Genomic DNA, 13,451 nt, shown 5'->3' on the forward strand with positions numbered 1-13,451 from the left:
CACGTGGGTTCATCCTTGCATATACGAGCCAGCCCCATATTGATGTAACACGCTGTCTCAAACACCTAGAAAACACCTGAGACGTTAACCTCCTGCATCTAGTAACAACAACAACCATGGATATTCTCCTACTGGATAGCCAAGATAGCCTCGAACCCCTGGAAAGTTCTATCGGGTCCGAAAAGAATCACCTTTTAGTGGCCGCACATCCAGTGTAAATATGAAGTAGTCCTTAATTCCCGACTGACCACACCATCTCGAACCTTACCTGCTTGTCTACCTAAGCCAAGAAAACATCAGTTGTTGCTTCTGCTCGCGTACTAAAGCCCCTATATCCCTCCATCATCTACCCACTCGCCGCATACATTATATCTCTAACCCTCAATCATCGAAAATACTCTACTTTAAAGATCCCCATCTACATAACCATAATCATCTCGTTACCTCATCGCCTCAGGCCCCATTCTCATCTGATCTGATATGATATGATGCGATATGATATGATGCGATATGATACGATATGATATGATACAATCTCATCATATCTATATCTGACGTCGACGCGTCACCAGCGCGTCCATCTATTGGCCTGTCAGGCAAAGTGGATTTTCGCGATTGTTTCAACATCTCGGACGTTTGGGGGGAGGTGATTGGGTACCTCCATTTGCTTGAGTTTTGGGTGGGAGTGGAACAGGTTACGGCTTGGTGATGGCTGGGTGATTACTACTAGTGGTTGTGAGGTATGTCATTAGAGGGAAGTGCGGTGATGAGTTATATGCGAAGGCTGACATCATCTATGTAGGTATGTTTGCATGGTTTGGAAATGAATGTTCGATTGTAAAGGACTAGTCTGATGCTTCTGTATGTATATATGCTGCCGTGTCAATATATGCCTCGTGACCCATCATCCATAATTAAGTGTCTAACCAATAAATGCAGAGTAATTAAGCTAGGTCGATGTGTATGTGAACCGAAAGAAAGAAAGAAAACATGAGGGGAAATAGTGCAAGTATTAGGCAGAAATGTGACTTCTTATATACCTGACTCGTATGGCCCAGCAAGACCCCGGTACTGACGTCCGTAGGGATTCACCTTGGCATACTCGTCCCACGCATCACATGTGTTCACCAGCAAATCTTCGCTGAAGAATGTGTTGAACTCACTCTGTCGCTCGACAACCTGCTGCGCGAACCCTTCTGTTGCATGGAATCCAATGTGGCAGTGGATAAGCCATACACCCGGATTGTCAGCAGGGAAGCCAATAACCATATGGCCGCCACCACCAGTCGCGGAACTATCAGCGACCATGAGTGCAGTGTCGCGGCGGGGTGGGTTTTTCGTCTTGAGCGTGACATTCTGTGGGCTGAATTGGCCGAAACCCTGAGCAAGGAGATAGAAATCGTGCCCTTCAATTAAGAGTTAGTGGGTTCACATGCTATGTTCGGCCATGGGTTTACTTACCATGCAGATGAATCGGGTGAGGAACAGGAAGATCTGTCTGGACAACCAAAACGGTCCATTTATTCGCGATTGCAGCCTCTATCACTCCCTGGCTTGCTTCCCAGTCCATCTTGTCGGGATCTTCGAAGGTTTGCTGTAGTGTGGGATCCTTCCACGAGATATTGAGAGCGTTGCCTCCCATTGTCCACAGATACAAAGGAACATCGCCGAATGGACTGAAGTCCACGTCTGACTCGTGCATCTCGGCACCACCAATATCTGCATCAAGGGCAAGCCACGGGACAAGTTCGTCTAATGAGAAATCCAGGCACTGGAAGTCGTCACCGTAATCCCACTTTGTGCTCGTGGGCTCGTTGTTGTTGGAGGCACCTTTATAGTGGAGAATTCCTTTGATATTGTCTGGATTCGAATTGTCACTGCAGAATGACTGCGGGATTGCTCGGATCCAGTAGTTGTCCGGAGCTTGATTTGCTGTCACGATAATATCATACCGTTGTCCCATGCCAATAGGCACATTGTTCGTTGTGAATGGTACAATAGGAACAAAATCGCTAGCAATGACGGTAAGATCGTGGTTGTCGATCGAGAACTTGAAATGGGTATGCATGGCTGCATTAACAAGGCGAATCCGGTATTTCTGTCCTGGTGCAAATTCTGTCTGGAATCTACGACCAACGGTTTGGTTATCTCCGGTAACCCAAATGTTGCTCCCGTTAATAAGGCCTGTCTGAAAATGAGGCGGCCCCTGACTCTCGAGTACAGATTGATACATCTCGTCGACTGTTTGATGCGACCAGTCATTGAGAAATACCACACCCAAGTCGTGGTCATACTCTGCTGTCGCAGGGCCGTGAATCACAATGCCCCCAAAGACGCCTTCCCATGCCTGAAGAGAAAAGTGCGAGTGATACCAACTCGACCCGTATTGTTCGGCTCTCCAGACGTAGGTATAACTGGAGTTTGGGGGAACAGGGCACTGCGTTAACGCTGCTACTCCATCCATCTGGTTGTTGTACAGCTGTCGAATTCCGTGGAAATGGATGGCCGTACCATTATTTTCCATACGATTTGTAACATGAACTTTGACAGTGTCGCCCCAGTTTGCCTCAATAGTAGGCCCTGGAAATTGGCCGTTGACCAGAAGCACTGGTCTCTCGATTCCATCAAGAGCAGCGGTCGTGTTGACGATGTCAAACCAATATTCACGCACAACATTCGTCTGTGGCACGGTTTCATAGTAATTCGTGTTAAGGTCGTATCCCTGCCATGGAGTATTGGGCGACTGCGAAGAGTTGCCTTGCATATCTCTCAGTTTGGGGGCAGATTGGGAAAGATGCGGAGTAGCATGTTTGATTGGACTGCAGAAAACCAGTGGGGCTAGGAGCCCAAGGAGTAGCAAAAAGATTATCATGATGTGCCGCTAGTGCTCAGTAGCGCAAGATTGAAAGAACCAAGTCAAGGCAACGATCTACGCGGATCGCCAGCTTCTTGCCGTGTCTTTGTCCATGATGGACCAGTGGTTTATATACACTCTGAACCCAGTCTTGCTAGTATTCTCAATTACCTTTTTCGCTTTTTTCAGGCCTGTAGCTGCAGGAGTCATTTGGTCCTGTTAGGCTGGGATGTTGCCTCCACGATGATCCAAGGGGGCTGTATCGCCCGGGATTGCCTTGTCCGTGAGAGTTCACCAGATGTCGGATCTACTGCACAGCCTAATGCAGATAATCCTCCAGCTGTACGAGCCCCCACCCAGATGAATCGGACGGGACATCAAATGAACGGAGCAATCAAGTAACGATTCGAGGTCCACCAGTGTAGCTGCACCATGTGCTTGAGATGACACATGTGAGGGAGCTAGACTGAGCCGCAACATCCGATACAGTATGATTTGCTGGGATTCGTATTGAACACATCACACTTGGGATTGGCTTCCTTCAGGGAATGGCTATGCCTGACTATCAGCCCGATAGATTTCAAGAGGGATCAGGGATCCCATCCCAGGGCGTCTCACCTGCCAGTCGCTTTGGTCGCATCGACAATCAACTGACCGACTAGGCTCTGTACTTGAGGCCATCCCCACCTACTTGAAATGAGCGTAGTTCCATTTAGCGAGTAATGACTATAGTGACAGGTACTATAGTATCAGTCATCGCTCGGATCCCGAACAGCTCATCCCAGCAGAAGGGGCGCACATGGCGTACTCCAGAGCCAACCGATCTAGCTTACAATTCGTAAAACCTGTCCAATCCCACACTCGAATCCCACCAACACATGGATTGCCTGAGTCTGGTACCGATCGTGTTAGCTTGGGGCTGGCTGACCGCTAGTCGCCAAATTAGATCGTATAGCCTCCGCTCAGGCACACCCACAGGCAGCTCGACGTATCAGATCATTCCCGTCAAGCTGGTAGCTCCAATCTTCGAGCAATGAAATGTCCCAAGTTAATAAAGATAAGGCTGATAATAATTATAGTCGGATCGTCCCCCAGATGCGCACTAGACAATATCAGGAGAAACACTGTTTAAATCTGCGACAATAGCTCTGACTGTTCTCTTGTTGTTCAACTTAGGCCACCCGCCCAAGGCAAGGCTTTGCAAGTTCATTGCCTCGAATGCCTGGGTGAGTCCCCATTCCAGAAGAGGTCAGAGGGTACTCTGCAGCTCGGCTATTTTCGCATCATCCGAGCCAAGCAGCGGTGGCAGTCCAACCGCAAGTGGTAAATATTCTCCCAACTCTGTGATGCTGCAGCCACCATAAGAGACGTGGGCGGAAAAAGCAAACACGGCTCGGCCCCTCTCGGGTCTGCTCGACTTTCTTACAGATCCCACAAAAGCATCAATCTCCAAGCCATGCGCCTACTCATATCCACGTTTGGAATGATTGCGGTCAGGCGCACTCTAGTATGACACCTCAACAAGCATTATCGCTTGTGGATTAATTCTCCAGGTCTTCCGTCATTGGTCTCAGCTTTACCGATGGCAAGTCACGGCATAAGACGATGCCAGTGCTTTTCGACTCAGTGAAAAATCACCAAAAAGCCAAATAATTATCAAACTAAATTCTTACCAAAGCTTGACTATGAGAGGTGACAAATTCTATCGGTCTTCGAAAATTGAGCTATTTGAACTCGGCAACCAATAATTCGTTCAGAAAGCCGAGAGGACCCAGGTTGGTTTGGCACGCGATCGCAGGCTTTGAGCAGGGACGGCTCACCAAGGCTGCTTGAGCTCCTGGGATGCAGAAGGACCATGGGAAGACGAACACAGGTCAGTGAGTAAGTAATCCTCTCATTCAAGCTATTATGTCAGATGTTCGAGCCCTGTGGCTTGGACTTAGCTCTCGTGTAATGTTCTAATTATGACAATAATCTGAAGTGAGACCCGCCCACCGGCCCATAAGCCGAGTAAACTTGTTCCGATATCTTCGATGTGAGTTTCAAACCAGCCTGCCTGATGCTGTTCACCGCACTACCACGTGCGTTTTTCAGCCTTCAAGGGCTGTCCGACTTCACAGCGCGTGCCTTGATGATGGCTCCCTATCAAACCGGCCCATGCTAGACTTAACGTCATGGGCTCCTAGTTAGTCATGCTACTTAGACTGAACCTCAGCCGGGATATCCTTATTGCCAACATGTCCCATTGAGCCGAGACATCTGCGCCCAGAAGAGAAATGGCACATGCGCGGGGCACACAGTGGGAGTCTAAGCGAGGTGTATGAACATAACTTGATGGCGAAGACACGAGGTACCAGATACCAGGGGTAACCCTGAACGCCGAGATCGAGCAAGGAGTCACAGGCAACTTTCTTCAAATCCAACAGGTTAGAGCCATAATCAAATGTGATCTGAAGGTATTTTCCATGAAGCGACACCGATATTCTCCGGTTCATTCTACCGCTCCGACAAATTGTGTGTTTGGGATGACGATGACGCCTAAAGCATTCGAGAAACTTGTGCCTAATTGGTAGGTACTGTGGCAGGCAATTTTCACATTGCAGCAGATGAGACATCACGTTGATGCAACGACTGAAGACCGAGAAAGTACGTGAGATAATACCATGCAAACATGAAGGCAGAGGCAAATGACTTGGTTGGAGTGAATTGCGATGGATGTCTTTTGAGAACGTTGCAGTTCGCCAACATCTACAACCGGAAGCCGCGATGCCGAGCTCGGCCGATTATCCAGCCCTTCTCCTCCTTCTTCTGTCCACACATTTGCGAGAATCGTTAGTTGCTCGTTAATCACGCATGGCTTTTCCTGGAACATAGCCTCCGTGTTCTTTGTCCAATGTCCGCGTTGAGTTAGCCGACTTCCTGGCGTTCCCATGACTCTTGATGCCCACAATGGCTTATGCCTGTCTCTGGTCAGAGTCTTCTCCGTCTTTGAAAGACTGGTTATGCCTTCCCTCGGCAGCCTGGGCTCATCAGTGAGCCAGTGAATGCGAATATTGTGGGAGGATGCATTGATGTAGACTATAACCCATCCGCAAAGTTTCGGTATGGGTTACTCGTACTGGTCTCAGTCTACGTGGACCAACCGGGTGAAACACCCTGTTCAAGTGAAGTATAATTCAAGCCCTTACCTTGGCCTCTGTTGCATTCGGCAGCCGAACTTCCTTCTTTGAAGAGACCTGTGCTTATGACGCTTTTCAAAGGTCGGGATCAGGCGCACAGCAACACAATCATGAAGTAATTGGCGGCGCTCAGTTTCCAGGGCAAGACTGCTGAGATTTGAGCATCCTCTCTTGCACACGAGTCGAAGGATATACCGGTCACAATGTCCTTATACCCATGTAGTGATGCTCATAGCCCGATATCTGCTTGGGAAGGAACAGCCATGTTTCTTACTACGACTATAAGGAAAGAGATGCTGTACCTTTCAGCTGAAAAAATACCCGAGACCAGTGATGAGACCGGGCACAGCTCCAAGTTCTGCCATCACGACGAGCGGCTCGGAAAGGCTCCCGTGTCTTACGGTCGGCATCGTGGTTCATCGGAGAATACATCTCACATGTAACCAGTAGTTTCTGTTCCTGCTGTGTTACCTGCACTATGGTATGCGCCAGGCCTGCAAGCCTACGGAGATTAGTATGGAAACTACGATCGGAGTTTGTCAACCTGCTATCCGACGGCTGCAGGTACATCGGGCTGACGCCATCGCACGCCTCCAAGGCGCAATAGCGCCCACGTTGATATACAAGCTGGACAATCGTCAATTATAGATGAACTCAGCTACTTCGAGTATTCTATATTTCGATTTACAAATATTCCAATCGCGGATTTGTGATATACATTGTAAGCGCTCATGGATAACCACCATGGTCGGGAAGCTGCACCTCCGTGCTCCCAGTGTCGGTCGCGCAAAGTAAGCCTCCATTGAATACGTTTGCTTTTCACCCCGCACCTATTCTTAGTCGTTAAGGCATTCTAGGTTCGCTGCGACCGTAAAAAGTATACTTGTGGGAATTGCGAGAGGCTAAAGCATGCATGCTCCTATGAAAGGGATAACCCATCCCCCGGGCGCCCGAGGCATGACGGTGGCCATCCCGGAAGACATCGTGGAACTCGGGCGTGCATCTATTGCCGTCTTCAAAAAGCCCGATGTTCAGGTGAGACGCCACAGTGCAATAACTGTCACCGGCGCCATCGGGAATGCCAATATCCAGCCTTTAGAGGAGCTCGCCAATTATCTCAAGATCGAGATGGAGAATTGATAGTCAAGTCTTCCACTAGCTTGGTCTCCCTGAATGAGCTGCAACAAGGACTGTATGACGGTCATTATGAGCGTGTTATAGTTGATCGCGCCGCTGATTTCTATCAGAGTTTACCCTGTAAAGGACGGTGCGGAGTTAGATGGAGTCCTTGATGACTATTTCTTGCACCTGTATCCCTTGCCTTCCTACAGCTTCCTTCACGAGCCCTCGATTCGGCGAATGTGTGCTGCCCGAACGCTCGAGCCAAGTCTCGTGTTATCTATGTGCGCCTTGGTCAAACTAAGGTGTAGACCGGCTGGGTCTCAGCCTTCCGAAAGCGTTTTGTTGATTGAACTTTCGGAAAAGAGGATCTGGGACATGATCGAGACGCCTTCAATATTCAGATTGCAGGCACTCTTCTTGATTATCCAGTATCATGCCGAAGTTGGCCGGTTCGAAAGGGCCTTCATGATGGCTTCCATTGCGAGCCGCCATGTGACTGCACTCCAGCTGAAGCATGAAAGCCCACACCTCAGCTTTGTCACTCAGGAGATTCGGCGGAGAGCTGCTTGGACGATGGCACTACTAGATGGTTACTTTTCTGTAGGGCTTCCCGGCTACAGCACGATAAATTATGAAGAGATATACCAGCAATATCCGTGTCGTGAAGAGGAATTTGGCTCAACGGATCCTGACACAATAAGGGGCCCTTCCACCGCTCGAGTTGAAGACAAAACTCACTGCAGCATGCTGGAGCTGATACTGCGGATCTCCAGGGTGCGCAGAGATATCATGCGCTTCACCAGACAGTTGGCCCTGTTGGAGCAGCCTCTCAAAGAGTTTCAGGGTATTGTGCAAGGATTTCAAATGAACCTCACCCAGCTTCAGGAAAGAATAGCGTCCATGGTGGGTTCTTCAGCCACTGGATCCACAATCCAGCCAAAGTTCCGTTGGGTTGTGAGGTCCTTAGAGATCCAACTCGCTTGGCGCCAGGCACACTGTGACTTGTTTCGCCTCTTCCTTCTCGGGCATCCCAATGCGGCTCCTGATGTAGTATTGCGTCCCTTGGGATCAAGCACCTATGCTAGCCAAGCCCAGGAAATATGTCAGGAACACAGTGACTGGATAATAGAATCCATTAAGAAGGTTCGAAAGATGAATCTCCAGGTCCTCTTCTCATTTGATATTGCGAGATGCGCTTATCAGGCTGCACGCCTCAATCTCTTTCTCGCTCATATGGCCAACGCGCGGCCGCAGCTAACATCAGAATCCGCCGTTTCTAATGCTGCAGAATGCCTAGCTTTTCTCAAGGAAAGATTTGTATCGTCTGCTCATGCTCAGCGGATGATCTCAGACCTTAGCCTACTGATCGGAGCCTACGAGACGCGTGATGGGCATTTTGGAGCGGCGATGGCGCTTGATTCGTTACGGTTTTCTGGGGATGCAGTTGAGAAGCACAAACAACTATCGGCACACAGTCTTATTCATCAGGCTAATTTCGTGGATGATAGCTATCTCTATGAATTGTGAGATCTTCTATCTGAGCGCGTGAACGTGATACTTCAGATGAGGCGCGCTCAGACAAATCACTACCACGTGCCAGTCTCGGAGGACCTCCGCTGCGGGGATCTATTGCGGGGTTCCCTACGTCGCACAGAGTACTTCACTCACACAAAACTCGCTATGTTGAAGGAGCATAATCTCAACAATTGTTCAGTCATACAGCCACCATGGTTCTATCTAAGCCCGAGAACAAGCACGTCCTGAAGGCCTTTGACCTCACCGGCAAGGTTGCTGCCATTACAGGTACCTTCCCCGGAGAGCAACATTAACAGCTTCTAACTGATCGCAGGCGGTGCCCGGGGTATTGGACTTGAGGTTTCGAGGGCCCTCGCAGAAGCTGGTGCCAACGTAAGATGAAGTGTTCTACCAAACAGCTTTGTGCTGACTATTGCAGGTGGCCTTGATCTACAACTCGTCTAAAGCGGCAGAAGCCATTGCCGAAGAGATCGGTACCCAGAATAACGTGAAATCCGCTGCCTATAAGGCGGACGTTGGAAATCAGGAGGATATTGAAAGGGTAATCCAACAAATCGCCTCAGACTTTGGCAAGCTCGATATTATCGTTGTGAATTCGGGAGTTACTTCCAATATTGCGGCGGAAGACTACACCACGGAACAATGGCGTGACATCATGAAAGTGAATCTAGATGGCGCGTTTTATAGCGCACAGGCGGCTTCTCGGATCTTCAAGCAACAAGGACATGGAAATGTCATTTTCACGGCCTCTGTCAGTGCAACATTGGTGAATGTGCCTCAGAAGCAAGCAGCGGTAGGTTGTCTCTTACTTTGATTTTAAGGTGTGTATTAATCAGCATGGTCCAGTACAATGCCTCCAAAGCCGGGGTCGTGCAGCTGGCAAAATGTCTGTCTGTTGAATGGGTTGACTTTTGCCGGGTCAACTGCGTTTCCCCGGGGTTCATAGCCACGGAAATCCTCGATATCCACCCTCTGGAATGGCGCGAGAAATGGAACGAAATGGTCCCGGCTAAGCGAATGGCTGATGCCTATGAACTCAAAGGAGTAAGTTAGCTTCTGCCTTGTGACTTTTCACTACCTCCTTATCCGAAACGGTGAAAAGTTGCTAATGTTTCAGGCCTATGTGTTTTGCGCTTCCGATGCCTCGAGCTATATGACTGGAGCCAACCTCGTGATTGATGGCGGCTACACGCTGCCTTAGGCATGACTCTTGCAGCCTAGCGTCCACGTTGTGTTGGAGTCTTTCGACAGCAAATGACGCAAATGGGTATGAATATGTAAGATGCGGTAGGATTGTAGTCACACTCGAGAATATGTTTCACAGACGGATGATCGGTCCACGCGAACACGAGGTCTATTGTAGTAAGCGAGACGCATGAGAAGCCTGCAAGGCTTCCTTCCAATACCCGACCTGTTAGTTTAGGCACAGGTTATGAGTTTTTGTATCAATTCCCAACTCTTGAGGGTGTAGTCAATCTTCGAAGAGGAGAGTATGTACTTCCCACACGTCCCTATAGAAACAATCCGGATCGTGTGCAGATCGAGTATTATGCCTCATAGTGGTGGTCGTCACCATTGTAGGCACTAGTGTAGTCTTGGTACTTTCATGCCTCAGGTGTCGATAATGTCCGATGACTTTGGGATGAACTGAATTGAGGTCTTCGCGGTTCCCCCACTCTCCATGCATCCATGACAATCATTTTTATCTACAACAGAAGATAATGCAAGGGCTATATCATCCAGATAAAGCTAATGCAAATATCTCCTCGATGCGATGATCAACTTTAGGCACCATCATATCCTCCCCCGAAGTCCCAATGAGCATGGGCCGCTGGTTGCTTCACCCAAGGATGACGGCGCTAAGCTCTGACTACGTGGCTGTCACCCCGCCTATGAACTGTGGCTGCTTGAAGTTAAATCCCAGCCCGACATGCTCCCCCACTATGATAAAACGAGCTGCGTCGAATGGGGCCTGGAAAAGACGGTGAGTGCGCACTAGCCATCCGCTCCAACGTGCCCAAAAAAGCGAGGCATTGATTTCATTTGCTGTTGCTTAGAATCCGCATTGACAATGTCGATCAATACGTCGGGCCGGAATTAATTCATGAACCGTCTTCACTGGCTGCACCGATACCAGCCTCGATAATGCTTTGAGCCCGATCAGCCGTTGACCGGTTGCGTCATTATCTCGAGGCGAAGATTTCCATAGGCAATGTTCGGTGTCAAATCTGATGGCATATAAATAGTTTCGGGATCCGTGGCTCATGGTGACTGAACCACGTTGGTTTCTGAGCTCATCTCGAGGTTTGTCATTACCATTTACACCATGGTGAGGAACATCAGTCTTCTTAGCCTCGATGGCGGGGGTGTCCGCGGATTATCCTCCCTTTACATCCTGAAGCATATCATGGAATCCATCGATCCTGAAAACACACCAAAGCCATGCGAATACTTTGATCTGATAGGAGGCTCGGGATCAGGCGGGTAGGCATTCTATGGTGCACAAATCGTCCCGATCGGGGTTTCGTTACTAATAGCTCCATATCATAGATTGATAGCCATTATGCTTGGTCGATTGGAGATGGACATTGATCAGTGCATCAACGCATACAAGCGGCTGTCAAATCACGTATTCGCTCGAAAGCGACTTCTGCCAGTGGGAGGCAACTTGCGCCGACAATCAAAATATGACGGTCGCAGGATCGAAACTGCCATGAAGGCGATCCTTCATGAGCTTGGCTATGAAGATGACATACTTTTGAGAGAACCGGCATCTTCCTGCAAAGTGTGAGTATTTCTCAATGATACAAAAAGTTGCATACTGATCGGCACAGTTACGTTTGCGTGACCGACGACGGTTCAAAACGGAATCTAGCACCCTTGACGAGCTATCCGAGCAAGTACTGCTCCAACGAGCTTTACAAGACCGCCAAAGTATGGCAGGCTGGCAGAGCCTGCTTCTCCACAGAGCAGCTCTTCGATCCTGTCCCTATCGGACCTAGCGGACGGCGATTCTACAACAGCAACACAGACGCTAACAATCCGGTGCGAGAAGTCTGGATAGAGGCGAGAGGCATATGGCCATCTGGCTCATTGGATACCCAAATACGATGCATGGTGTCCATCGGTACCGGTGTTCCTTCAATCAAGAGATCCAGCAAAGCGATGTTCGGCTTACTGAAGTCATCGCGCACTGATTCCATCGACACCGAGGTGGACATGAACAAATTCCTCCGAGAGCATACCGAACTGGATGACGAGAATCGTCTATTCCGATTCGATGTACCCAACGGATTAGCGGATATTTCTCTCGATGGCATTGATGAAATTGACACGATCGTGGATGCAACCGAGGAGTATCTCGCCAAGGAGCCGGTCTACAAGCAGATACAGAAATGCGGGCGAGCTCTCAGTGCAGGCCCTTAAGCCAGTTTGTGATAGTTCCTTTTGTATAGACTTGGGTGGCAGACTGCTGGAGTTGGATGCGAATGTCTTATATCTAGTCCGTTTAATACTATCGATACCAATGTCAGATTTTCTTCGATCTATCGCACGCCATGAGTGATTGAACAACAATCATCGAGAACCAAGAACAAGAATAACCTTCCCGAACCTAATTTTCTACCAAACAGACCACAAAACCATCTTTCTCTCCATCACTCCACCCAAAAGTTCAACGATGACGAAGTATCTGTTCCCGGAAACATGACGTCAGGAAAACTGACCTCAACTACAAAGCCAGAATGGCCCTCTCAACTTCCTACTGATCATTTCCAAATCTTCACTATCTCAAGAATTTACCACACCACATAGCAGAACAGAAAATCCTCATCAAAATGGTCAAATCCAAAGACACCGTCATCGAGTACTTTCCCCCCTTCCCAAAACAACCCCCTCCACCTAAACCCCATACTAATAATGGAACCAGCGAATTCAACTCCCTCGTCAACATGACGCCCAACGAACTCCGCGACTGGCTCAAAGGCACCCAATCGCAGTCCTCAGGCTGGACGAACGAGTCTTCCTCGTCGGGGGAGACAATCGGACATGAAAGGCATATACATCCCTCCCATCATCCCCATATACACTACACATTTCCTCCCAATTACCAGACGCAGCCAAGCTAACAGCATATTGATAATTGTGTGGGTATGACAGCGGCCGCAAAATCGTCTCCATCCTCGAACACAACCCGTCCAAAGACCCATCGGGGTACTCGGACGAAGACGTCGATCATATGCGAAAGGTAGTGTCGTACTGTAAACGGCATTTGGCGCAGGAGGAGACGGCGAAGCAGAATACGGATAGTAAGAGTTATAAGTCGTTGAAGAATTGGGGGCATGATCCGCTGAAGGGATAATTCTATTTCTTTGTTTTTCAAGGATAAAGAGGTGGGTTGGGGTTGGCTGTTGGGGAGTATTTTGTTTGTAGCGTAGGGAAATACTATGATACTTTTCAGTTGAGGGTTCGATCGAATTCAGGCCATGGTCTGTGGTCCACATATTTTTGTGACTAAATGGGAGAGTAGAGGTAGTGGTTGTAGGTGCCGATATTTCTGCTACTGCTTTGTCTGGTATTTATTTGATAGTCGCATGATTGTGAATGTGAAGTTTTACTACTATACACTATCCATACGTACTACAGTAACAATAGATACCATGTTCAACTTCTTCTTCTTTTATTACTACCCAACTACCTATCTATATACCTACCTACCAAGCTCATCTTAGCTTCACCCACCCCCCGAGGGCAAACCCCAG

At 48.7% G+C, this 13,451-nt stretch overlaps 6 protein-coding genes across 6 annotated transcripts; 5 read left to right on the forward strand and 1 right to left on the reverse strand.

Annotated features, from left to right (window-relative positions):
* Positions 1-1,032: 1,032 nt before the first annotated feature.
* Positions 1,033-2,872, reverse strand: BO88DRAFT_479649 (extracellular dihydrogeodin oxidase/laccase; the record flags this gene model as incomplete). The annotated part of the gene is made up of 2 exons (XM_025712091.1): positions 1,033-1,406; positions 1,462-2,872. The coding sequence occupies 2 exons, from the start codon at positions 2,870-2,872 to the stop codon at positions 1,033-1,035; spliced, it is 1,785 nt and encodes a 594-aa protein (XP_025564342.1).
* A 6-nt stretch (positions 2,873-2,878) lies between these two features.
* Positions 2,879-3,788, forward strand: BO88DRAFT_337053 (uncharacterized protein; the record flags this gene model as incomplete). Its single annotated transcript, XM_025702924.1, has 2 exons — positions 2,879-3,252; positions 3,602-3,788. Coding segments are annotated over 2 exons (561 nt in total), but the record flags the coding sequence as incomplete, so codon positions are not given.
* Positions 3,789-6,777: 2,989 nt separating this feature from the next.
* Positions 6,778-8,682, forward strand: BO88DRAFT_385225 (fungal specific transcription factor domain-containing protein; the record flags this gene model as incomplete). Its single annotated transcript, XM_025704732.1, has 3 exons — positions 6,778-6,824; positions 6,942-7,068; positions 7,255-8,682. 3 exons carry the CDS (start codon positions 6,778-6,780, stop codon positions 8,680-8,682), a joined length of 1,602 nt encoding a protein of 533 aa, XP_025564344.1.
* Positions 8,683-8,826: 144 nt separating this feature from the next.
* On the forward strand, positions 8,827-10,173 carry BO88DRAFT_403524 (SDR family oxidoreductase). Its single transcript, XM_025706381.1, has 5 exons — positions 8,827-8,958; positions 9,005-9,063; positions 9,110-9,484; positions 9,538-9,735; positions 9,809-10,173. The coding sequence occupies exons 1-5, from the start codon at positions 8,883-8,885 to the stop codon at positions 9,890-9,892; spliced, it is 792 nt and encodes a 263-aa protein (XP_025564345.1). The 5' UTR covers positions 8,827-8,882; the 3' UTR covers positions 9,893-10,173.
* An 844-nt stretch (positions 10,174-11,017) lies between these two features.
* On the forward strand, positions 11,018-12,391 carry BO88DRAFT_486692 (uncharacterized protein; the record flags this gene model as incomplete). The annotated part of the gene is made up of 3 exons (XM_025712478.1): positions 11,018-11,175; positions 11,242-11,478; positions 11,526-12,391. The coding sequence occupies 3 exons, from the start codon at positions 11,018-11,020 to the stop codon at positions 12,115-12,117; spliced, it is 987 nt and encodes a 328-aa protein (XP_025564346.1). The 3' UTR covers positions 12,118-12,391.
* Positions 12,392-12,470: 79 nt separating this feature from the next.
* BO88DRAFT_403526 (DUF3140 domain-containing protein) lies at positions 12,471-13,172 on the forward strand. Its single transcript, XM_025706382.1, has 3 exons — positions 12,471-12,556; positions 12,620-12,745; positions 12,850-13,172. Exons 1-3 carry the CDS (start codon positions 12,528-12,530, stop codon positions 13,049-13,051), a joined length of 357 nt encoding a protein of 118 aa, XP_025564347.1. The 5' UTR covers positions 12,471-12,527; the 3' UTR covers positions 13,052-13,172.
* The last annotated feature ends 279 nt before the right edge of the window (positions 13,173-13,451 follow it).

This window comes from Aspergillus vadensis, assembly GCF_003184925.1.
Source record: "Aspergillus vadensis CBS 113365 unplaced genomic scaffold BO88scaffold_7, whole genome shotgun sequence".
In the NCBI taxonomy this organism is placed as follows: Eukaryota; Fungi; Ascomycota; class Eurotiomycetes; order Eurotiales; family Aspergillaceae; genus Aspergillus; species Aspergillus vadensis.